The sequence below is a fragment of the Engystomops pustulosus genome, chromosome 5 (genome assembly GCF_040894005.1).
Source record: "Engystomops pustulosus chromosome 5, aEngPut4.maternal, whole genome shotgun sequence".
Lineage (NCBI taxonomy): Eukaryota > Metazoa > Chordata > Amphibia > Anura > Leptodactylidae > Engystomops > Engystomops pustulosus.
The window spans coordinates 199,460,849-199,485,545 of NC_092415.1; the positions used below are offsets into that span (position 1 = coordinate 199,460,849).

General features: G+C 48.9%; 1 protein-coding gene across 1 annotated transcript; it reads right to left on the reverse strand.

The window, feature by feature from the left end:
* Window positions 1-1,137: 1,137 nt before the first annotated feature.
* CASD1 (CAS1 domain containing 1) lies at window positions 1,138-24,191 on the reverse strand. The gene is made up of 18 exons (XM_072154334.1): window positions 23,993-24,191; window positions 21,597-21,693; window positions 20,897-21,017; window positions 19,720-19,764; window positions 19,530-19,592; window positions 19,235-19,279; window positions 17,789-17,912; window positions 17,472-17,686; window positions 16,417-16,842; window positions 15,280-15,369; window positions 13,705-13,824; window positions 13,300-13,456; window positions 11,910-11,989; window positions 11,331-11,432; window positions 10,962-11,102; window positions 10,034-10,111; window positions 9,465-9,557; window positions 1,138-1,697 (listed from the first exon to the last, which is right to left on the reverse strand). Exons 1-18 carry the CDS (start codon window positions 24,129-24,131, stop codon window positions 1,443-1,445), a joined length of 2,391 nt encoding a protein of 796 aa, XP_072010435.1. The 5' UTR covers window positions 24,132-24,191; the 3' UTR covers window positions 1,138-1,442.
* Window positions 24,192-24,697: the final 506 nt, after the last annotated feature.

Here is a 24,697-nt window from a genome sequence, read left to right on the forward strand (position 1 = left end):
GTTTGCAGTAAACACATAAGTTTGCAGTGGACACATAGGTTTACGGTGGACACACAAGTTTACAGTGAACATATAAGTTTACAGTAAAACACATAAGTTTACAGTGGACACAAAAGTTTACAGTTCACAGTGAACACACCAGTCCACAGTAAACACATAAGTTTACAGTAAACACATAAGTGTATACACACTTCAAATTTGTCAGAGCTATCGAGCAATAATCAAATTCCAGTACATGTAGTAATTCAACCATCTGTTATTATATCAAGACCATTGTGAATGTTTTTATCTATACTTTTTATCTATACTTTGAATGTGGTATTAAATATTGAAATATTGTGATTCACTTCCGAGACCGTTTTTGAGCGTGCCCACATACACAAAAAACTTTTTTCGAATTTTCTCATTGGGGCCCTTTTTGGTGTTAAGACCCTTTGTGGCTGCACCCAAGGCGGTGTGACAGAGATCAATAAGTGCCACTAAACCCACTGTATTAGATACCGTATATATCCAATGCACCCAAAATTTTCCATAGCCTCTCACATACTCCAGAGCTGCAATCACAATTCTGCCGCTTACCGCAGCTGAGCTCCTATAATATAGTGGAATACTTTTTACTTTATGTGTCACTGTCTGAATGCAAATCATCACGGTAACAGTGGGATTTCAGCTCTGAAGTCAGCAGCTTTGTGAACGCAGCTCTGGACCAAGACAAGTTCAGAGATCTACAGAGCGCCCCCAGCTTAGTATGTATATTCTGCTTCATCTTTATGTGACCGGGGCCCCTTATATACATATATATCATAGCTTTATCACCCATCCAGTATTGTGTGGTCTCCGCATCAGTCGCGTCCACTATGCGGCTACCGTACCCCGCAGTGGCTTATCCAATGGTGACCCCCGGCCCCCACCCTATGCAGATCTATACATTAGTTTCCACTCACATCCTAAATTTTCACCAAAACACAATAAAATCCCAATCCCTCAGTGGTTTTCCTAGTAGGATTACATCCTCTTATCTACAGGGCGGCACCCATAGGCTCCGCCTCTTCACAGCTTCCACGGTCAGTAACGCCTTTCACCCCCCGTAGCAAACGCAAAAGGCGGAAGGGATCGCTCCTTGAATTTAGAAACGTGTAAACCAAAAAGTTTTCCTTATTAAATAACAAAAAAGTTTCCGTCTGTACAAATTTTGTTGTTGTTGTTTTTCCTTCGTCACACCCGAGGTTTAGCAGCTACTGTGACACTACTACTCCCAGCATGGCCCGAGTAGTAGTCAGTCGTTAGCAGGCGGCCCAGGCCGCTTCCTATGTACAGATAAGTGCGTCCTCCAGAGTTTCTGGAGTCTTAAGCTTCGTAACGTGTACAAAGGTGACATCAGAGTCGCGTCCTCCGACCCTCCTGCGACACAAGGTAACACCACGTAATACCGTACGTCCAGGCTAATGCTGTACCGCAGATAAAAACAGGAGTGTAAAAAAGAAGCTGGTGATGCACAGTAACCGCTTAGTCAGCGCCGACATGTCCTTAGGCACCAAGATCTGCGCCAGGTCGTTGGTGATGTGTGAGATCTCATGCGCTACGCACACGAAGATGAAGGTGCTGATGATGATGTTGAGCATGGGGTTCCCCGGGATGAGGACCAGGATCCCCTTTGTGTCGGCCGCCAGCCAGATGTGATACTGACAGATGAATAACTGCAAGACAAAACAAATACATCATGCTATTTCACATATATTTAAGTTTATAGAAAGAGGAGAGCACAGGGAGATGGTGTACTGCACAGGCTGTGTATCAGTGTATAGAAATAGGAGAGCACAGGGGGATGGTGTACTGCACAGGCTGTGTATCAGTGTATAGAAAGAGGAGAGCACAGGGAGATGGTGTACTGCACATGGTGTGTATCAGTGTATAGAAAGAGGAGAGCACAGTGAGATGGTGCACTGCACAGGCTGTGTATCAGTGTATAGAAAGAGGAGAGCACAGGGAGATGGTGTACTGCACAGGCTGTGTATCAGTGTAGAGAAAGAGGAGAGCACAGGGAGATGGAGCACTGCACAGGCTGTGTATCAGTGTAGGCATAGAGGAGAGCACAGGGAGATGGTGTACTGCACAGGCTGTGTATCAGTGTATAGAAAGAGGAGAGCACAGGGGGATGGTGTACTGCACAGGCTGTGTATCAGTGTATAGAAAGAGGAGAGCACAGGAAGATGGTGTACTGCACAGGCTGTGTATCAGTGTATAGAAAGAGGAGAGCACAGGGAGATGGTGTACTGCACAGGCTGTGTATCAGTGTATAGAAAGAGGAGAGCACAGGGAGATGGTGTACTGCACAGGCTGTGTATCAGTGTATAGCAAGAGGAGAGCACAGGGAGATGGTGTACTGCACAGGCTGTGTATCAGTGTAGAGAAAGAGGAGAGCACAGGGAGATGGAGCACTGCACAGGCTGTGTATCAGTGTATAGAAAGAGGAGAGCACAGGGAGATGGTGTACTGCACAGGCTGTGTATCAGTGTATAGAAAGAGGAGAGCACAGGAGATGGTGTACTGCACAGGCTGTGTATCAGTGTAGAGAAAGAGGAGAGCACAGGGAGATGGTGTACTGCACAGGCTGTGTATCAGTGTATAGAAAGAGGAGAGCACAGGGAGATGGTGTACTGCACAGGCTGTGTATCAGTGTATAGAAAGAGGAGAGCACAGGGGGATGGTGTACTGCACGGGCTGTGTATCAGTGTAGGGAAAGAGGAGAACACAGGGAGATGGTGCACTGCACATGCTGTGTATCAGTGTATAGAAAGAGGAGAGCACGGGGAGATGGTGTACTGCACAGGCTGTGTATCAGTGTATAGAAAGAGGAGAGCACAGGGAGATGGTGTACTGCACAGGCTGTGTATCAGTGTAGAGAAAGAGGAGAGCACAGGGAGATGGAGCACTGCACAGGCTGTGTATCAGTGTAGGCATAGAGGAGAGCACAGGGAGATGGTGTACTGCACAGGCTGTGTATCAGTGTATAGAAAGAGGAGAGCACAGGGGGATGGTGTACTGCACAGGCTGTGTATCAGTGTATAGAAAGAGGAGAGCACAGGAAGATGGTGTACTGCACAGGCTGTGTATCAGTGTATAGAAAGAGGAGAGCACAGGGAGATGGTGTACTGCACAGGCTGTGTATCAGTGTATAGAAAGAGGAGAGCACAGGGAGATGGTGTACTGCACAGGCTGTGTATCAGTGTAGAGAAAGAGGAGAGCACAGGGAGATGGAGCACTGCACAGGCTGTGTATCAGTGTAGGGAAAGAGGAGAGCACAGGGAGATGGTGCACTGCACAGGCTGTGTATCAGTGTATAGAAAGAGGAGAGCACAGGGGGATGGTGTACTGCACAGGCTGTGTATCAGTGTATAGAAAGAGGAGAGCACAGGAAGATGGTGTACTGCACAGGCTGTGTATCAGTGTATAGAAAGAGGAGAGCACAGGGAGATGGTGTACTGCACAGGCTGTGTATCAGTGTATAGAAAGAGGAGAGCACAGGGAGATGGTGTACTGCACAGGCTGTGTATCAGTGTATAGAAAGAGGAGAGCACAGGGGGATGGTGTACTGCACAGGCTGTGTATCAGTGTATAGAAAGAGGAGAGCACAGGAAGATGGTGTACTGCACAGGCTGTGTATCAGTGTATAGAAAGAGGAGAGCACAGGGAGATGGAGCACTGCACAGGCTGTGTATCAGTGTAGGGAAAGAGGAGAGCACAGGGAGATGGTGCACTGCACAGGCTGTGTATCAGTGTATAGAAAGAGGAGAGCACAGGGAGATGGTGTACTGCACAGGCTGTGTGTCAGTGTATAGAAAGAGGAGAGCACGGGGAGATGGTGTACTGCACAGGCTGTGTATCAGTGTATAGAAAGAGGAGAGCACAGGAAGATGGAGCACTGCACAGGCTGTGTATCAGTGTATAGAAAGAGGAGAGCACAGGGAGATGGTGTACTGCACAGGCTGTGTATCAGTGTATAGAGAGGAGAGCACAGGGAGATGGTGTACTGCACAGGCTGTGTATCAGTGTAGGGAAAGAGGAGAGCAAAGGGAGATGGTGCACTGCACAGGCTGTGTATCAGTGTATAGAAAGAGGAGAGCACAGAGAGATGGAGCACTGCACAGGCTGTGTATCAGTGTATAGAAAGAGGAGAGCACAGGGAGATGGTGTACTGCACAGGCTGTGTATCAGTGTAGGGAAAGAGGAGAACACAGGGAGATGGTGCACTGCACATGCTGTGTATCAGTGTAGGGATAGTGGAGAGCACAGGGAGATGGTGTACTGCACAGGCTGTGTATCAGTGTATAGAAAGAGGAGAGCACAGGAAGATGGTGTACTGCACAGGCTGTGTATCAGTGTATAGAAAGAGGAGAGCACAGGGAGATGGTGTACTGCACAGGCTGTGTATCAGTGTATAGAAAGAGGAGAGCACAGGGAGATGGTGTACTGCACAGGCTGTGTATCAGTGTATAGAAAGAGGAGAGCACAGGGGGATGGTGTACTGCACAGGCTGTGTATCAGTGTATAGAAAGAGGAGAGCACAGGAAGATGGTGTACTGCACAGGCTGTGTATCAGTGTATAGAAAGAGGAGAGCACAGGGAGATGGTGTACTGCACAGGCTGTGTATCAGTGTATAGAAAGAGGAGAGCACAGGGAGATGGTGTACTGCACAGGCTGTGTATCAGTGTATAGAAAGAGGAGAGCACAGGGAGATGGAGCACTGCACAGGCTGTGTATCAGTGTAGGGAAAGAGGAGAGCACAGGGAGATTGTGCACTGCACAGGCTGTGTATCAGTGTATAGAAAGAGGAGAGCACAGGGGGATGGTGTACTGCACAGGCTGTGTATCAGTGTATAGAAAGAGGAGAGCACAGGAAGATGGTGTACTGCACAGGCTGTGTATCAGTGTATAGAAAGAGGAGAGCACAGGGAGATGGTGTACTGCACAGGCTGTGTATCAGTGTATAGAAAGAGGAGAGCACAGGGGGATGGTGTACTGCACAGGCTGTGTATCAGTGTATAGAAAGAGGAGAGCACAGGAAGATGGTGTCATGCACAGGCTGTGTATCAGTGTATAGAAAGAGGAGAGCACAGGGAGATGGTGCACTGCACAGGCTGTGTATCAGTGTATAGAAAGAGGAGAGCACAGGGAGATGGTGTACTGCACAGGCTGTGTGTCAGTGTATAGAAAGAGGAGAGCACTGGGAGATGGTGTACTGCACAGGCTGTGTATCAGTGTATAGAAAGAGGAGAGCACAGGGAGATGGTGTACTGCACAGGCTGTGTATCAGTGTATAGAGAGGAGAGCACAGGGAGATGGTGTACTGCACAGGCTGTGTATCAGTGTAGGGAAAGAGGAGAGCACAGGGAGATGGTGCACTGCACAGGCTGTGTATCAGTGTATAGAAAGAGGAGAGCACAGGGAGATGGTGTACTGCACAGGCTGTGTATCAGTGTATAGAAAGAGGAGAGCACAGGGAGATGGTGTACTGCACAGGCTGTGTATCAGTGTATAGCAAGAGGAGAGCACAGGGGGATGGTGTACTGCACAGGCTGTGTATCAATGTATAGAAAGAGGAGAGCACAGGAAGATGGTGTACTGCACAGGCTGTGTATCAGTGTATAGCAAGAGGAGAGCACAGGGGGATGGTGTACTGCACAGGCTGTGTATCAATGTATAGAAAGAGGAGAGCACAGGAAGATGGTGTACTGCACAGGCTGTGTATCAGTGTATAGCAAGAGGAGAGCACAGGAAGATGGTGTACTGCACAGGCTGTGTATCAGTGTATAGCAAGAGGAGAGCACAGGGGGATGGTGTACTGCACAGGCTGTGTATCAGTGTATAGAAAGAGGAGAGCACAGGGAGATGGTGTACTGCACAGGCTGTGTATCAGTGCAGAGAAAGAGGAGAGCACAGGAAGATGGTGTACTGCACAGGCTGTGTATCAGTGTATAGCAAGAGGAGAGCACAGGAAGATGGTGTACTGCACAGGCTGTGTATCAGTGTATAGAAAGAGGAGAGCACAGGGAGATGGTGTACTGCACAGGCTGTGTATCAGTGCAGAGAAAGAGGAGAGCACAGGAAGATGGTGTACTGCACAGGCTGTGTATCAGTGTATAGAAAGAGGAGAGCACGGGGAGATGGTGTACTGCACAGGCTGTGTATCAGTGTATAGCAAGAGGAGAGCACAGGGAGATGGTGTACTGCACAGGCTGTGTATCAGTGTATAGAAAGAGGAGAGCACGGGGAGATGGTGTACTGCACAGGCTGTGTATCAGTGTATAGAAAGAGGAGAGCACAGGAAGATGGTGTACTGCACAGGCTGTGTATCAGTGTATAGCAAGAGGAGAGCACAGGGGGATGGTGTACTGCACAGGCTGTGTATCAGTGTATAGAAAGAGGAGAGCACAGAGAGATGGAGCACTGCACAGGCTGTGTATCAGTGTATAGAAAGAGGAGAGCACAGGGAGATAGTGTACTGCACAGGCTGTGTATCAGTGTAGGGAAAGAGGAGAACACAGGGAGATGGTGCACTGCACATGCTGTGTATCAGTGTAGGGATAGTGGAGAGCACAGGGAGATGGTGTACTGCACAGGCTGTGTATCAGTGTATAGAAAGAAGAGAGCACAGGGAGATGGAGCACTGCACAGGCTGTGTATCAGTGTATAGAAAGAGGAGAGCACAGGGAGATGTTGTACTGCACAGGCTGTGTATCAGTGTATAGAAAGAGGAGAGCACAGGGAGATGTTGTACTGCACAGGCTGTGTATCAGTGTATAGCAAGAGGAGAGCACAGGGAGATGGTGTACTGCACAGGCTGTGTATCAGCGTAGGGAGAGAGGAGAGCACAGGGAGATGGTGTACTGCACAGGCTGTGTATCAGTGTATAGAAAGAGGAGAGCACAGGGAGATGGTGTACTGCACAGGCCGTGTATCAGTGTATAGAGAGGAGAGCACATGGAGATGGTGTACTGCACAGGCTGTGTATCAGTGTATAGAGAGGAGAGCACAGGGAGATGGAGCACTGCACAGGCTGTGTATCAGTGTAGGGAAAGAGGAGAGCACAGGGGGATGGTGTACTGCACAGGCTGTGTATCAGTGTATAGAAAGAGGAGAGCACGGGGAGATGGTGTACTGCACAGGCTGTGTATCAGTGTAGGGAAAGAGGAGAGCACAGGAGATGGTGTACTGCACAGGCCGTGTATCAGTGTATAGAGAGGAGAGCACATGGAGATGGTGTACTGCACAGGCTGTGTATCAGTGTATAGAGAGGAGAGCACAGGGAGATTGATACACAGCCTGTGCAGTGCTCCGTGTAGGGAAAGAGGAGAGCACAGGGGGATGGTGTACTGCACAGGCTGTGTATCAGTGTATAGAAAGAGGAGAGCACGGGGAGATGGTGTACTGCACAGGCTGTGTATCAGTGTAGGGAAAGAGGAGAGCACAGGGGGATGGTGTACTGCACAGGCTGTGTATCAGTGTAGGGAAAGAGGAGAGCACAGAGAGATGGTGTACTGCACAGGCTGTGTATCAGTGTATAGAAAGAGGAGAGCACAGGGGGATGGTGTACTGCACAGGCTGTGTATCAGTGTATAGAAAGAGGAGAGCACAGGGGGATGGTGTACTGCACAGGCTGTGTATCAGTGTATAGAAAGAGGAGAGCACAGGGGGATGGAGTGCTGCACAGGCTGTTTATCAGTGTATAGAGAGGACAGCACAGGGAGATGGTGTACTGCACAGGCTGTGTATCAGTGTAGGGATAGTGGAGAGCACAGGGGGATGGTGTACTGCACAGGCTGTGTATCAGTGTAGGGAAAGAGGAGAGCACAGGGAGATGGTGTACTGCACAGGCTGTGTATCAGCGTAGGGAAAGTGGAGAGCACAGGGGGATGGTGTACTGCACAGGCTGTGTATCAGTGTAGAGAAAGAGGAGAGCACAAGGAGATGGTGTACTGCACAGGCTGTGTATCAGTGCAGAGAAAGAGGAGAGCACAGGGAGATGGTGTACTGCACAGGCTGTGTATCAGTGTATAGAGAGGAGAGCACAGGGAGATGGAGCACTGCACAGGCTGTGTATCAGTGTATAGAAAGAGGAGAGCACGGGGAGATGGTGTACTGCACAGGCTGTGTATCAGTGTATAGAAAGAGGAGAGCACAGGGGGATGGTGTACTGCACAGGCTGTGTATCAGTGTATAGAAAGAGGAGAGCACAGGGGGATGGTGTACTGCACAGGCTGTGTATCAGTGTATAGAAAGAGGAGAGCACAGGGGGATGGAGTGCTGCACAGGCTGTGTATCAGTGTATAGAAAGGAGAGCACAGGGAGATGGTGCACTGCACAGGCTGTGTATCAGTGTATAGAAAGAGGAGAGCACAGGGAGATGGTGTACTGCACAGGCTGTGTATCAGTGTATAGAAAGAGGAGAGCACAGGGGGATGGAGTGCTGCACAGGCTGTGTATCAGTGTATAGAAAGAGGAGAGCACAGGGGGATGGTGTACTGCACAGGCTGTGTATCAGTGTATAGAAAGAGGAGAGCACAGGGAGATGGTGTACTGCACAGGCTGTGTATCAGTGTATAGAAAGGAGAGCACAGGGAGATGGTGCACTGCACAGGCTGTGTATCAACGTAGGGAAAGAGGAGAGCACAGGGAGATGGTGCACTGCACAGGCTGTGTATCAACGTAGGGAAAGAGGAGAGAACAGGGAGATGGTGTACTGCACAGGCTGTGTATCAGTGTAGGGAAAGAGGAGAGCACAGGGGGATGGTGTACTGCACAGGCTGTGTATCAGTGTATAGAAAGAGGAGAGCACAGGGAGATGGTGTACTGCACAGGCTGTGTATCAGTGTATAGAAAGAGGAGAGCACAGGGAGATGGTGTACTGCACAGGCTGTGTATCAGTGTATAGAAAGAGGAGAGCACAAGAAGATGGAGCACTGCACAGGCTGTGTATCAGTGTAGAGAAAGAGGAGAGCACATGGAGATGGTGTACTGCACGGGCTGTGTATCAGTGTATAGAAAGAGGAGAGCACAAGAAGATGGAGCACTGCACAGGCTGTGTATCAGTGTAGAGAAAGAGGAGAGCACATGGAGATGGTGTACTGCACGGGCTGTGTATCAGTGTAGGGAAAGAGGAGAGCACAAGGAGATGGTGTACTGCACAGGCTGTGTATCAGTGTATAGAAAGAGGAGAGCACAGGGAGATGGTGCACTGCACAGGCTACGTATCAGTGTAGGGAAAGGGAGTCGGTGTCTGCACAGCAGTTCAGGTCTACATTGTGATAAGCCTCCAAATACATAAGCAGAACTAGAAGTAGAAGTAGAAATAAGATGTATGAACAGATTCATGGCCATCGGTAGCTATAAGAGATTTTAAGGTTTTGCACACAAAGTAGAATCCTCTAAAATAAACATATCACAGAGAAAATCTCATACTTACTTCCAGAGAAATTCTGCCAAACCAGGCAAAAAAGGAGCTATACACAGAGCGGGCGTATCCAGGAATGTTCCTTATCAGGACGAAAGCTAAAATCTGTATAGAGATGAGAATGGGGGAGATCAGGTAAGCAGTCACGGGAGGAGGGGGGAGATCAGGTAAGCAGTCACGGGAGGAGGGGGGAGATCAGGTAAGCAGTCACGGGGGGAGATCAGGTAACAATTCACAGCTTTCTTTTTACCAATACGCAGGGCTGTGAGCCCAATTACTCTCTGCAAGCAATCATACCATGTCCCATATCCACAGTATAGGTCATAACTGAATCCCACCTTGTCTCAAGAGTAGGGGTCCCGAAAAGAGGAGAACCAAACAAAGACGAGGCCATTTGATTTGGTATTTTTGGCTCTACTATAAAACTTTGATAGGAAAGTAGTGCAGGACCGGCTCTATTCCCGAGAGGGGTAGCCAGGGGGGGTCCGTTCTCATGCAGGTCCCAACTCTGGGACCCCCACATCCATCAGGTAATAAGGGCAACTCCTGTGAATGCCAGACATGATGGGAGTAGTCCGTACCTGTACAACAGAAATCGTTGGATGCATCTCGTTGCATTCGGTCTTATTTTTACAACTGCTGGCCCAAATGGAGTAGGTCTGAGGAGAGAAGAGGACACCATTAATCTTGTATAGGAGGTTATATATGTGCGGACCCCCTACCAATCGGATATTGGTGACCTGTCTATCAATAGACCAAGCCATCCAAGCGGTTACTGAAGAACTTTTCTATCCACGCACATGCCGCCGGCGGGGTCCGCACAGTGAGATTGGAAGCGCCCGCTCACTTCCTGGTGCCGAGTGGCTCCACAATAAGGTCACATGATTAAAAGGAACTGTTTAATATGATGTAGGTTAATATGATGGATCAAAATCATGATAGACCAAGGACAATTACTCAAAAATCCAGGCACCGTGACTTTGGTAATCTATTTATATGTATTCCTTTTAAAAGCAACTTTAAAAATTATGCTAAGACAGAAGGGCTGTGGGGATGTTACCAGGCCCCCCCCCCCCCCCGCTTCTTCATCCTGTGCAATTACATCAAACAGAGGTGGTGAGAAAGTGTAGAAGCCTGTGTACCTACAGCACAGAGGGGCTCTGGTGACGCCCACAGAAGCCATTCTGGCTCATTAGCTTAATTATAAAAGTTGATTTTAGAAGGAAGAGGCCATGGATAACAAATATAAGAAGATTATCACAGTCCTGGTGCCTGATCTATGAGTTATGTCCCTGGTTTATCATGATGGATTTTGATAATAGATTTCCTTCAAACATCACCTTATAAATCTAGCAAGCAGACTGAATAGTGAGCCATCCTGCCCACTAGAGGGCGATACTGATTCATTCTCTATAAAAACAGTAGAGTATGTTGGAGCTTGTGAATAATTCGGGAAATATCTAGAGTGAGATCATTTGGCTTATCCCAGTGCACACCATCAAGACTTACCAGAAAAGATACGACGGAGAAGAAGAGCAAAATATTGGAGACTTTGGTGGAAAATAGAGGTTCTCCTTTCCCTTCAAAAAGCACTTGATGTTTCTGCAGCGCCAGGTAGATAAATGCAAACAGCATCCCATGGAAAACCGCCTGGAAGCCCAAAAACACATGGATGAGATCAGCGAGGAATAGCAGGAGACAAACATTCCGAGAGTCCGGAATAACATTTCTGCAACATTGTAACAACATCACAAAGCAACACAAACTAGAAAAGGTAAACATAACTATTTAAAGGAGGAATAACAGAGGAACATCACAACAAAGAGGCCCCAGAATTGTTCTTCTGGAAGTTTTAGGAGAAGGGGCCGGAATACTTACATATCGGTCTAATTTCCACCTGAACCACCACTCGTAGACTTCTCCATTTAATTCAAAAAGTTTGGATAGTGGCCAAAGAGAAAAGATCTTCTGAAAGGAAACCTGGAAGGGAAAAGTTGTGATTGAATAGATTTCTTCATGAACACGATTCTCTAAGGATCAGCAACCAATCCGCATGCTTAAAGGGGGGTTGTCTGGGATCTGTATTGTGAGTGCACAGACAATGAGAAGAGCTGCACATTGTATAGTGGCTGTGCTGGGTATTGCACTTGAAGCTATCAGGTCATGACACTGGAGGAGACTTGCATCGGAAATATGACACGTCTCTTCTCTTATAGGTCAAGTGCAAGAAGAATAAACGGGGGAAATCCAAATCTAAAGCAGAATCCTTATGGAAATGGGATTTATATAAATTCAATTCCCTTTAAATCATTGCCTGTAGGAATAACGCGGCAGCTGATCCTCTGCAAATTCTTCCTATGGGTCCTCAAATCCGGAATATATCACCGCTGTCGTCCTGATCACCGTTTCTTGTGTTCTGCTGCAATTAAACTATGAGGACGTGTAGATGTGACCTACCTGAGAGCGGGACAGGACGTAGATGCACAGCAGCAGGAGAGAGAACTTCAACACCAGGCCCAGGTACCAAATGTTATTTGCTGGAAAAGAAAAACTCAGGATCAGTACAGGATAAGTAATGTCATGTATGTACACAGTGACTGCACCAGCAGCAGAATAGTGAGTGCAGCTCTGGGGTATAATACAGGATGTAACTCAGGATCAGTACAGGATAAGTAATGTCATGTATGTACACAGTGACTGCACCAGCAGCAGAATAGTGAGTGCAGCTCTGGTGTATAATACAGGATGTAACTCAGGATCAGTACAGGATAAGTAATGTCATGTATGTACACAGTGACTGCACCAGCAGCAGAATAGTGAGTGTAGCTCTGGGGTATAATACAGGATGTAACTCAGGATCAGTACAGGATAAGTAATGTCATGTATGTACACAGTGACTGCACCAGCAGCAGAATAGTGAGTGCAGCTCTGGGGTATAATACAGGATGTAACTCAGGATCAGTACAGGATAAGTAATGTCATGTATGTACACAGTGACTGCACCAGCAGCAGAATAGTGAGTGCAGCTCTGGAGTTATAATACAGGATGTAACTCAGGATCAGTACAGGATAAGTAATGTCATGTATGTACACAGTGACTGCACCAGCAGCAGAATAGTGAGTGCAGCTCTGGGGTATAATACAGGATGTAACTCAGGATCAGTACAGGATAAGTAATGTCATGTATGTACACAGTGACTGCACCAGCAGCAGAATAGTGAGTGTAGCTCTGGGGTATAATACAGGATGTAACTCAGGATCAGTACAGGATAAGTAATGTCATGTATGTACACAGTGACTGCACCAGCAGCAGAATAGTGAGTGCAGCTCTGGAGTTATAATACAGGATGTAACTCGGGATCAGTACAGGATAAGTAATGTCATGTATGTACACAGTGACTGCACCAGCAGCAGAATAGTGAGTGCAGCTCTGGGGTATAATACAGGATGTAACTCAGGATCAGTACAGGATAAGTAATGTCATGTATGTACACAGTGACTGCACCAGCAGCAGAATAGTGAGTGCAGCTCTGGGGTATAATACAGGATGTAACTCAGGATCAGTACAGGATAAGTAATGTCATGTATGTACACAGTGACTGCACCAGCAGCAGAATAGTGAGTGCAGCTCTGGGGTATAATACAGGATGTAACTCAGGATCAGTACAGGATAAGTAATGTCATGCATGTACACAGTGACTGCACCAGCAGCAGAATAGTGAGTGCAGCTCTGGAGTATAATACAGGATGTAACTCAGGATCAGTACAGGATAAGTAATGTCATGTATGTACACAGTGACTGCACCAGCAGCAGAATAGTGAGTGCAGCTCTGGAGCGGATTATTACCGTTTGCTTTCTTCTGGGTAATCTGCGGCCATAACGCTAACGATCCATAAATCACCATGAACCAGAATGTGACCAGTGGGACAAAGTAGTAGAACTGATACGGCCGATCCATCACTACGCAGAGGACGACCACCAAGAAGTTGAGGCGGAACAAGACCTGGGGAAGACAAACTAATGTGTAAGAATATATTATAAGCTTTATAAGTCCTAGTGATGGGGATCCCCACAGTCACCCCCAGTAGTATTTCCTATCCTGTGAGAGGGGGGGGGGCGGGGGGGGGGTCAATCGCAGACAATCCCTTTAATTATGTATTTGTATAAATAACCCAATACACGTTAGAAGCCGCTGTATGGAAGGAGCTCAGCAGGTGAAACCCAGGATAAAGTCACATGAAATCTTCCTACCTGGGAAATGCGATAGAGGCCGAAATCCCCCTTCAGCCAGAAGTAGGAAAAGTGTCCGTATCCGGTCTGGAATAAATAGGCTGCGACCAGAACCCGGACGTGCATGTACACCGGAAGAAACTGAGAGGAGGGAGAATGACAGAAGAAGAATTATTCATTAACGGTGACCATGGGGAAAGCTGCCGTGCCCATTGTGAGGTCCCGCAGCAGCTGCCGTGCCCATTGTGACGTCCCGCAGCAGCTGCCGTGCCCATTGTGACGTCCCGCAGCAGCTGCCGTGCCCATTGTGACGTCCCGCAGCAGCTGCCGTGCCCATTGTGACGTCCCGCAGCAGCTGTCGTGCCCATTGTGACGTCCCGCAGCAGCTGTTGTGCCCATTGTGACGTCCCGCAGCAACTGTTGTGTGTATTGTGACGTTCTGCAGCAGCTGAGGTGCCTTATGTGACGTTCTGCAGCAGCTGAGGTGCCTTATGTGACGTTCTGCAGCAGCTGAGGTGCCTTATGTGACGTTCTGCAGCAGCTGAGGTGCCTTATGTGACGTTCTGCAGCAGCTGAGGTGCCTTATGTGACGTTCTGCAGCAGCTGAGGTGCCTTATGTGACGTTCTGCAGCAGCTGAGGTGCCTTATGTGACGTTCTGCAGCAGCTGAGGTGCCTTATGTGACGTTCTGCAGCAGCTGAGGTGCCTTATGTGACGTTCTGCAGCAGCTGAGGTGCCTTATGTGACGTTCTGCAGCAGCTGAGGTGCCTTATGTGATGTTCTGCAGCAGCTGAGGTGCCTTATGTGATGTTCTGCAGCAGCTGAGGTGCCTTATGTGATGTTCTGCAGCAGCTGAGGTGCCTTATGTGATGTTCTGCAGCAGCTGAGGTCCCTTATGTGATGTTCTGCAGCAGCTGAGGTGCCTTATGTGATGTTCTGCAGCAGCTGAGGTGCCTTATGTGATGTTCTGCAGCAGCTGAGGTGCCTTATGTGATGTTCTGCAGCAGCTGAGGTGCCTTATGTGATGTTCTGCAGCAGCTGAGGAGCCTATTGTGATGTTCTGCAGCAGCTGAGGTGCCTATTGTGATGTCCTGCAGCGGCTGCAGTGCCTATAGCGACGTGCGGCTGCGGTGTGTATTGTGATGTTCTGCAGCAGCTGGTGTGCGTATTGTGATGTTCTGCAGCAGCTGGTGTGCGTATTGTGATGTTCTGCAGCAGCTGGTGTGCGTATTGTGATGTTCTGCAGCAGCTGGTGTGCGTATTGTGATGTTCTGCAGCAGCTGGTGTGCGTATTGTGATGTTCTGCAGCAGCTGGTGTGCGTATTGTGATGTTCTGCAGCAGCTGGTGTGCATATTGTGATGTTCTGCAGCAGCTGAGGTGCGTGTATTGTGATGTTTTGCAGCAGCTGAGGTGCGTGTATTGTGATGTTCTGCAGCAGCTGAGGTGCGTGTATTATGATGTTCTGCAGCAGCTGCAGTGCCTATTGTGATGTCCTTCAGCGGCGGCAGTGCCTATAGCGACGTTCTGCAGCGGCTGGTGTGCGTATTGTGATGTTCTGAAGCAGCTGGGGTGTGTATATATCAGGACAACACTTACAGAACTGGCTCCTGATATATGGTAGATCAATATGACGAGCTGCATCCATCCTTTCCATTCATCAGTCTGATCCCGGTTCAACAATTTGGTCTAAAACGAGACAAAGATGAAACAGCGACAGTGAATCCTCCCCTATACAACCTTCCATACTGCTCATCCTCCCCTATATAACCTTCCATACTGCTCATCACCACTATATACCCTTCCATACTGCTCATCCTCCCCTATATAACCTTCCACTTCCTTCGGTGCATAGTGCTCAGTGTTGTGTCATATTTGTGCAGAAATATAGATGGTGTAATGTCTGTAATGGATTTACAGGTGATGTATAGCGCCATCTAGTGGAAGGGGAATGGGTGAGGATTTTCCACTGATTTGGTGACTATAACAACCTGATATACACTGATAACATCAGCACAGAAATGTACGTTCTGCAACTCAGAACAATTATATTCTAAGGGGGAAAAACATAAAAATAAATTCAGAGTGCAACTACAATCTACAGAGCAAAGTACACAAAGTGCAGAGCTAATAATTACCCAGGATTGTAAGAAGCATCAATATAACACACAGAGATATTACATCAATAAGAGCCGATATCAGCGCAACAACGTCATCTGCATCCTCACCTACAGCACAAACTGACAGAGCTGCACTCACTATTCTGCTGCTGGTGCAGTCACTGTGTACATACATGACATTACTTATCCTGTACTGATCCTGAGTTACATCCTGTATTATACTGCAGAGCTGCACTCACTATTCTGCTGCTGGTGCAGTCACTGTGTACATACATGACATTACTTATCCTGTACTGATCCTGAGTTACATCCTGTATTATACTGCAGAGCTGCACTCACTATTCTGCTGCTGGTGCAGTCACTGTGTACATACATGACATTACTTATCCTGTACTGATCCTGAGTTACATCCTGTATTATACCCCAGAGCTGCACTCACTATTCTGCTGAAAAGTTGTGTGATGACATGCCCTCGGTACAAACCTAAAATACACATCTATAATTCACAGTCCTGCTGATACATCATAAAGGTCTGATTATACATCTCTCCAAGGACAATATCCAACACAGGCTGACAGATCCCTTTAAATACAAGCCCCTCCCCTCCTAGTTTTACCTCCTTTGTATTCTCATTGTAGAAGACTCCGAGCACCAGGATGTAGATGATGGGAATGAAGAATGACGAGTGGGTGTAGAACTTGTTCTCCTTCATATAGAGGTTGGCACGGTCACAGAAGTAGAAGTAGGCCATGATGAGCCCCAGCTTGGAGAAGGAGAAGAGGGCGACCTCTAGGGTGGAGGCTGCGGGGGTGACAGTGGGCGGCTTCTTCTCCTCTCCGCTCTCTATGTCCGTGCACATCTTGTTCTTGCGGTGTTTGTTCCTCTGGATGATGCTGATGGCCACGTAGGCCCCGATGGATAAGATGAAGAAGCTGGCCGCTAACTTCTGGATGATGGTGACGGTTGGGGTGGGCTGGCAGCAGGAACCATCGATGGGCTTCATGACTTTGTTGCAGAAGGAGTTCATGAGGATCATGGCATTCTGTAATAGAGGTTACAAGAGGTCGTAGAGGAACCAGAGCAATCACATAGAGGAGGCGCGCGCTGACCTGGGGGATGGCGCCCCCTGGGTCACTAATCACACACATCCTAACCCCATCAAACCATCCTAGAGGGCTCAATCAATGTGTTCACCCATAGCCCATGTCTTGCCACAAGAATGCCCAATAATTTCACAGCGGGCCACAAGGCACCCACTGTGCCAATGACCTACCAGATGACCTACCTTAACCATGGCTGGCACAGGGACATTTACAGTACCCCTGCCCAGCCCGAGGAGGCTCACTGTACAGCTGGCCTGGAAAAACGTAAATCACCAGGACACCCACAGCAGGCACCAGGGTGGCCACCGCCCCCACAGCAGGCACCAGGATGCCCACCGTAGCCACAGCTGGCACCAGGATGGCCACTATTAGGTTCACCCCAGGATACCAACTCTACACGTTCTGGAAGGAGGACACCCACAGCAGAGCAGCCATTGTATCATGTTTAGCTCTAAGACTCCAATTATACACCAGGTTGACCTCCAGGATACCCTCTGTGCCCACCCCTGGCTACAGGATGCCCCTCAGCTGAGCACAGAACATCCCCATCCGTCTGCCTGGTACTCACTATGTCTCTGCTGATCTCCGGGACGTGGAGGCCGTCCAGGGATTGCTCTATAGTTTCTTCAGAGACAAGTCTTGAGACGCTGAATATTTTGATGTTGGATTTGGACTTCCTATTGGTACCGTTCAATATGGCGGCTGCCACCTCGTTGTACTCATCAATCTGCCTATTGGTGATCATCCGCCGGCTGTCACTGAGCTGCTGCTCGTACACAGGATCTGGGAATCACAAGGGGTTAATATCACCGTCCTGACAACAATGGATTGATCCAACTACACCACACCGTGCCACGTGGCGTTACCGCGGATCACATCTCGCACCTTGTAACATCCAGTAGACGTCGCTGCCGTCCGCCAGCTTCCCCAGGACCGGTTCGATATCCGTTATATTTGTTCTGTATTGGGCGAGAGACTCGGCGCTGCCATTGTTCATCTTTATCGACCACTGAAAAAGACAAACATTACTCCGATTTCATTGTACCTATATATGGAAGTCCAAATACAGGGTCAAATGTGTGTGAACTGGGCCTTAAAGGGCAGCAGTCACATGTCCTGACAGATCCTGCTCAGTCCATTTATACATTCATTGTCAATTGTGTAACACCCCCCCAATGTATTGGGCTGACCCTCTGTTACCCCTCCTGGAAATTTTGTATCAGAGCTGAAAGTCCCCAGCCGTGTAGAGACACAAACTACTTTGGTAACAGATATTTGTCAATTTATTTAGCGATTTGTATCAGGAATAACAGGAGGAACGTCACCACATTTAGCAGTGAAAAATTATCCAAAAATATCACATAAAGGGAACATAAACCAGACATATTGGGGGTCATTTACTAAGGGCCCGATTCGCGTTTTCCAGACGTGTTACCCGAATATTTCCGATTTGCACCGATTTCCCCTGAATTGCCCGGGGATTTTGGCGAACGTGATCGGATTGTGGCGCATCGGCGCTGGCATGCACGCGACGGAAATCGGGGGGGGGGGGGGGGGGGCGTTTCTGAACGAAAACCCGACGGATTCGGAAAAAAAGCCGCATTTAAAACAAAAAATCTGCCGCGGAGCTTGCACTTACCTTCACTCAACCCGGCTCGGTGTATTCCAGTGCGTTCCGATGCTTTTCAGCCCAGCAGCGTCGGAGGAACTACCTTAATAAATCCCGGCCGGACCCGAATCCAGCGCAGAGAACGCACCGCTGGATCGCGAATGGACCGGGTAAATAAATCTGCCCCAGTGTAATAGGTGCGCCCCAAATATTTCTCCAAAGCTAAGTTTAACCACATTATAAGGATAAAATTCTGAAATGTTTCTCTGGATGTGACCGGGGCAAGTTAAAGACTCTAAATTCTCCCCTATATAGTCCTGATATAGTAACTGAGACCTTGGAAAATGCGGAAATTATCATCTATAAGGAATATTTGTGTAGAACAGCCATGTCCACAGCTGAGGGTCTGCTACAATGGGATCTAGATGGAAGGTGTTCTTGTTTACAGCCTTAGTGCTCCATCTAGACCACTGGTACCCAATACTACAACTCCCAGCATGCTCTTACAGCTGGACAGCCGCAGGTCGAGCATCACCCCTCTAGCTGATCGTCCCTACAGTGTATCAGTGGCCGTCTAGAGTGGAAACAAATGCAGCAATGTCCGGCCCATTGATCTAAACAGGAAAGTTCCCAATCACAGCCCAAATTATGTATAATGGTCTCTCTTAAAGGGGCGGTTTAGTTCAGCAGTTTCCATAATGATGGATGAATCTTCGGCTTACCGTGGCGGCTCCGGCTACAACCATCTGAGGCTTTGATGATGGACTCTATAGGGAAATAAATGACAGAAATATAAATTAAACATGGGGTGAGGCGACCCCCTCCCCTGCATATAAGACATCACCGACTCATTCAATATGTGACGTGGAAGTATAGATATATATACAGCATGGGGTCTCATATGTAAGAGGATTTCATCAGTGAGGTCCGGGAGAAGCCCCAGATCTCAGGAGGAAAGGAAGGAGGTCGTGAGGTTGTGACCTCCAGGCACAAGGAGCGGGTGAAGTTGGCACAAACCTCGACCAGGGCCTGGAAGCATTGTCTCATGGAGCCGTTCACCTCCGGATACCACAGGAAATCCTGCAAGGAAAAATCCACACAGTTCTGTTACCGGTCCATGAGAAGGTCTGTCAGCGTCATTATATCAATAAAGTTTCTTCAAGACCACAGCTTGGGGGGGGGGGGTTAAAGTAGGGGAACTACTTACCACCCTGACTCTATTCCTGGTGTCCTCAAAAGGTATGTTCTCATGCTGCGGAGAGGAGAAAAATATCACCACAATATATAGACCCAGCATGGAGAACGAGCACAAAGGGATGAAAGGAAATAGTTAGTGAACCCCTTGTCAGGAGCGGGATGTCCGAGTGTACTAATAACCATGTGTATATGGGGAGGTGGTGGAGGTAAGACGTCCTCTATGTCATGTGTAAGAAGTATAAGATGTGTATGAGGCCGGGCAGAGGGTGCGTGTTTATGGAGAGATGTCAAGTGTAAGAAGTAGAAGATGTAGAAGGCTGGGCTGAGGGTGCATGTTTATGGGGAGATGTCATGTGTATAGAAGTATAAGATGTGTATGAGGCCGGGCAGAGGGTGCATGTTTATGGAGAGATGTCATGTGGATAGAAGTATAAGATGTGTATGAGGCAGGGCTGAGGGTGCGTGTTTATGGAGAGATATCATGTGTATAGAAGTATAAGATGTGTATGAGGCCAGGCAAAGGGTGCATGTTTATGGAGAGATGTCATGTGGATAGAAGTATAAGATGTGTATGAGGCCGGGCTGAGGGTGCATTTTTATGGAGAGATGTCATGTGTAAGAAGTAGAAGATGTAGAAGGCTGGGCTGAGGGTGCATGTTTATGGGGAGGTGGTGATAAAATGTTATCTATGTCATGTGTAAGAAGTATAAGATGTGTATGAGGCCGAGCTGAGGGTGCGTGTTTATGGAGAGATGTCATGTGTATAGAAGTAGAAGATGTAGGAGACTGGGCTGAGGGTGCATGTTTATGGAGAGATGTCAAGTGTAAGAAGTAGAAGATGTAGAAGGCTGGGCTGAGGGTGCATGTTTATGGGGAGGTGGTGATAAAATGTTATCTATGTCATGTGGATAGAAGAATAAGATGTGTATGAGGCCGGGCTGAGGGTGCGTGTTTATGGAGAGATGTTGTGTGTAGAAGTATAAGATGCGTATGAGGCCGCGCTGAGGGTGCGTGTTTATGGAGAGATGTTGTGTGTAGAAGTATAAGATGTGTATGAGGCCCGCGCTGAGGGTGCGTGTGATTAGACGTCATCCTGCTCCTGTGTACAGAGGTCTGAGATGTGAAGGATCCCTGCAGGAGAGGTACCGCACACATCAGACGTCTGACCACAGCTCGCAGCCGCTCACCTTGATTCCTTGTTCTTTGATTTGCGGGTTGAGAATCTTTAGGAAAGCATAAAACAGCTGCCGTATCCTGGAATCCCCCACAAAGGTCAGGTGTTGGTCTCTCAGGCAGGTCCCGGCTTCACTGCAGAGGAAGTAAAAGATGCCATAAGGGTCTGCAGGCAGTCACATGGCCAGTGCAGCTTCACAGGTTGTTACAATGTGCAGAGCAGATCTCCCCTCCCCATGCACTTCCTGCGAATACTAGATTATACAGTCGGAGGGGGAGACACGTTCTTCTTATTGTAACAGCCTGTGAATTTGCAGCACTGAGGGGCTCTGGTATCACCCCCAGAGCCCTTCAAGCTCATTAGCATAATTGTAATAGCTGATTTTAGAAGGAAGGAGACCATAGATGACAAATATAAGAAGATTATCACAGTGCCGTAGCCTGGATCTATGAGTAAGTGTTTCATTATAATGGTCGATCTCCTTTAAGGGGCTGCATCGGTAATCAGCCCCCCTCAGATGCCCCATCACCACCCCCCAGCACCCAAATACTGAGCAGACTAATAACACTGGAGACCCCAGAGCAGACAGACAGATCCTCTCGGCTCCTGGCTCCTCTTCTGCTCCTTGTCGTGGTGGATTTGGGGTAAGGGGAATTGGGGAGTGGGACATTTGGCTTGTGACTGTACGGGGGGTCCTAGAGACGCGTTCATACCTGGACTTGTATTTATGCATCATACAGCTGTAGGGCTGCCAGACGTTTTCCCCCAGGAAGCGGCCGCTGGATATAAGGTATCTGCACGTGTCGTCCCCTGCGAGGAGAGAACATTGTTACATTCTGACAATCGCCGATACATAGTATTATATACATCATCAACTGAAGGATTTAAAGGGATTGTCCAGGATCCCAATACTGGAGGGACAAGCCGTAAATATCATCCGGGGGGGGGGGGGGGGGGGGTTTGACTCTACAAGTCTCCATTGATCGGCCTCTTTGAAAGGTCACGACCCTTGTATGATCCTTGTATCATCTTCAATAGTGCAATAAGATGCTGTTGCAATACCCAAGGGGGTCCGACTTTCCGAGAAACCACTTTAGGGGGGTTATTTATATAGGTGCCACGTAACGAGGACACATACACGTTCCACTGACACCCAGGACGGGTGTGATCACAGGTAGGTAACGCTCCGCAGATGGTAATACGAGACGTGTCCTATAATCGACCTCCTCTATGTAATAAGTTATTGGGACAGACGTGAAGATGGGGACCCCTCACAAAATGAATACAAATTATTAACCCTTTAAATCTCCCCCCCGACACCCGGTGTACGCCACACAGGCGGGACCCCCCGGGCCGTCTACCCTCTGCAGTCGGGTATCATTCTCCTGTCCCCTTTGCTTTACACTTCAGCACTGTCCCCCAGACTCACGTCCTACAGCCTGGAAACCAAATCATCCAATCGCTGCGGCAGATTCCTTCATTCCTTAGTTTTGGTTCCTTAGACCCGACTTCTCCAAAAATGGACCTTCTACAAGTCCAAGGAGAAACTCACGTGAAAAATGCTCATCTGAATAAGCCCCAACATGGAGTCTATTTCTACACAACCATCCGGATCGTGTGCAGGTTCCCCCCAAGGACGTTGTCACGCGATGTCCCACTGATCCGGTGTATTCTACGCAGATTTTTCCATAAAAATAAAAAAATGTCGGCATGATCTATTTATTTGTCACCTGCGGATGACAGAGCTCCATACAGGTCAATGGGGCTGCAAAAAATACGGAACGCGCCCTGATGTTCCCCCGGAAACTTACAGGTTCTTTTCAGCGCTGTGGATTTCAATGAGTTAAAAAAATTGCGCAGAAATTATTTTCACGGAAGTTAAATTGAAATTTTGAAGGGAATTTCCCTTTCCTTAAATTGTCATATTCGCGTTATAAGCGGATCAGACGCAGATTTACGGCCGCGCCGCGGATATCTACGGTTCACAGGGAAGTTTTACAGTTTTTTTAGTAAATCTCCTCAGATCCCGGATGCACTATTTTGCACAAGCGCCATCCGAAATTTCCACAGCCCATCACATGGTCTCCGAGACGTCAATAACAACGACCAATCACTTCTCTCGTCGTTGCGGTTACAATTAACGTGTCGGTGGAACGTTCCGAAAATTTAATCATAAAACGTTATATTACAATATCGAGAGTAAAGAGGTGCGAGGAGGCTGCAGCAGAGGCCGATATACACAAAACTTTATCGTAACGAGCGGTTTTGGGCGATTTGCGCAGGTGGGAATAGGTACGGGTCACCCACAGGGTGTCATATATAGACGGGTCACCCACAGGGTGTCATATAGACACGGGTCACCCACAGGGTGTCATATATAGACGGGTCACCCGCAGGGTGTCATATAGACGCGGGTCACCCGCAGGGTGTCATATAGACGCGGGTCACCCGCAGGGTGTCATATAGACGCGGGTCACCCGCAGGGTGTCATATAGACGCGGGTCACCCGCAGGGTGTCATATAGACGCGGGTCACCCGCAGGGTGTCATATAGACGCGGGTCACCCGCAGGGTGTCATATAGACGCGGGTCACCCGCAGGGTGTCATATAGACGCGGGTCACCCGCAGGGTGTCATATAGACGCGGGTCACCCGCAGGGTGTCATATAGACGCGGGTCACCCGCAGGGTGTCATATAGACGCGGGTCACCCGCAGGGTGTCATATAGACGCGGGTCACCCGCAGGGTGTCATATAGACGCGGGTCACCCGCAGGGTGTCATATAGACGCGGGTCACCCGCAGGGTGTCATATAGACACGGGTCACCCGCAGGGTGTCATATAGACACGGGTCACCCGCAGGGTGTCATATAGACACGGTCACCCACAGGGTGTCATATAGAAGGGTCACCCGCAGGGTGTCATATAGACGGGTCACCCGCAGGTTGTCATATTCATATACATCCCCCCCACATACATATAAGGGGGTACAGACCCCACAGGGGAGGCCAGGCGCTGGGGGAGCTGTCACCTGTCATCATAGAGGTGTCACCTGTCACGATAGTAGCAGCCAGTGCTGTCACGACAAGTTGGGGGTGATGCAGGACTTACCGTGAGAGGAGTAGCCCCAGAAGAGGCCATGGCAGGCGGAGATGAGCAGCGCCGCTCCCAGGGCCAGCAGCTTGGCGTTCCTCACACTGAAGTGCTGGTTGATTTCCCGCTTGCCCAGGTTGTAGGCCAGGGCCGCCATCTTGGCTCCTCCATGACAGCAGCGTGCAATGCAGCTGGCGGCCGCCGGGGGGCAGCAGCGGGGAGGGAAGCGGGAGGGGGCGGGTCCTGCTGTGGACGGGGCGGGGACAGCGGGGCTGGAAGGGGCGGAGTCTCCCGGGTTGTGTAGTAGCGGCTCCTCCTCGGGCTGGGGGCTGCGGCTCCGGGGGTGACCGGGGGGCTCCGAGCTCTGCTCCGGCACAGACATGGGAGCAGTGCCCGGGGGTGAGAGAGCTGCGGCGTGGCCTGTCACTCTCTTACTGGGTGTTACTCTCATGCACTCTCCTGCAGTCTCTTCGGGGCTGTCTCTCACTGTGGTCTGCACTCTGATCAGGGCTGTCTCTTGCAGTCTGTTCGGAGTGTCTCTCTCTTGCACTCTGGCTGTCTGTCTCTTGCAGTCTGTTTGGGGCTGTCTCTCTCTTTCAGTCTGTTTGGGGCTGTCTCTCTCTTTCAGTCTGTTTGGGGCTGTCTCTCTCTTTCAGTCTGTTTGGGGCTGTCTCTCTCTTTCAGTCTGTTTGGGGCTGTCTCTCTCTTGCAGTCTGATGACTG

Coding starts and splice junctions, on each gene's coding strand:
- CASD1 (XM_072154334.1), bottom strand. CDS start 24,131: ATGGCGGCCCTGGCCTACAACCTGGGCAAGCGGGAAATCAACCAGCAC. Junction 21,694..23,992: donor CTGGGGCTACTCCTCTCACG/GTAAGTCCTGCA, acceptor CTCTCCTCGCAG/GGGACGACACGTGCAGATAC. Junction 13,457..13,704: donor GCCTCTATCGCATTTCCCAG/GTAGGAAGATTT, acceptor TGTCTTCCCCAG/GTCTTGTTCCGCCTCAACTT.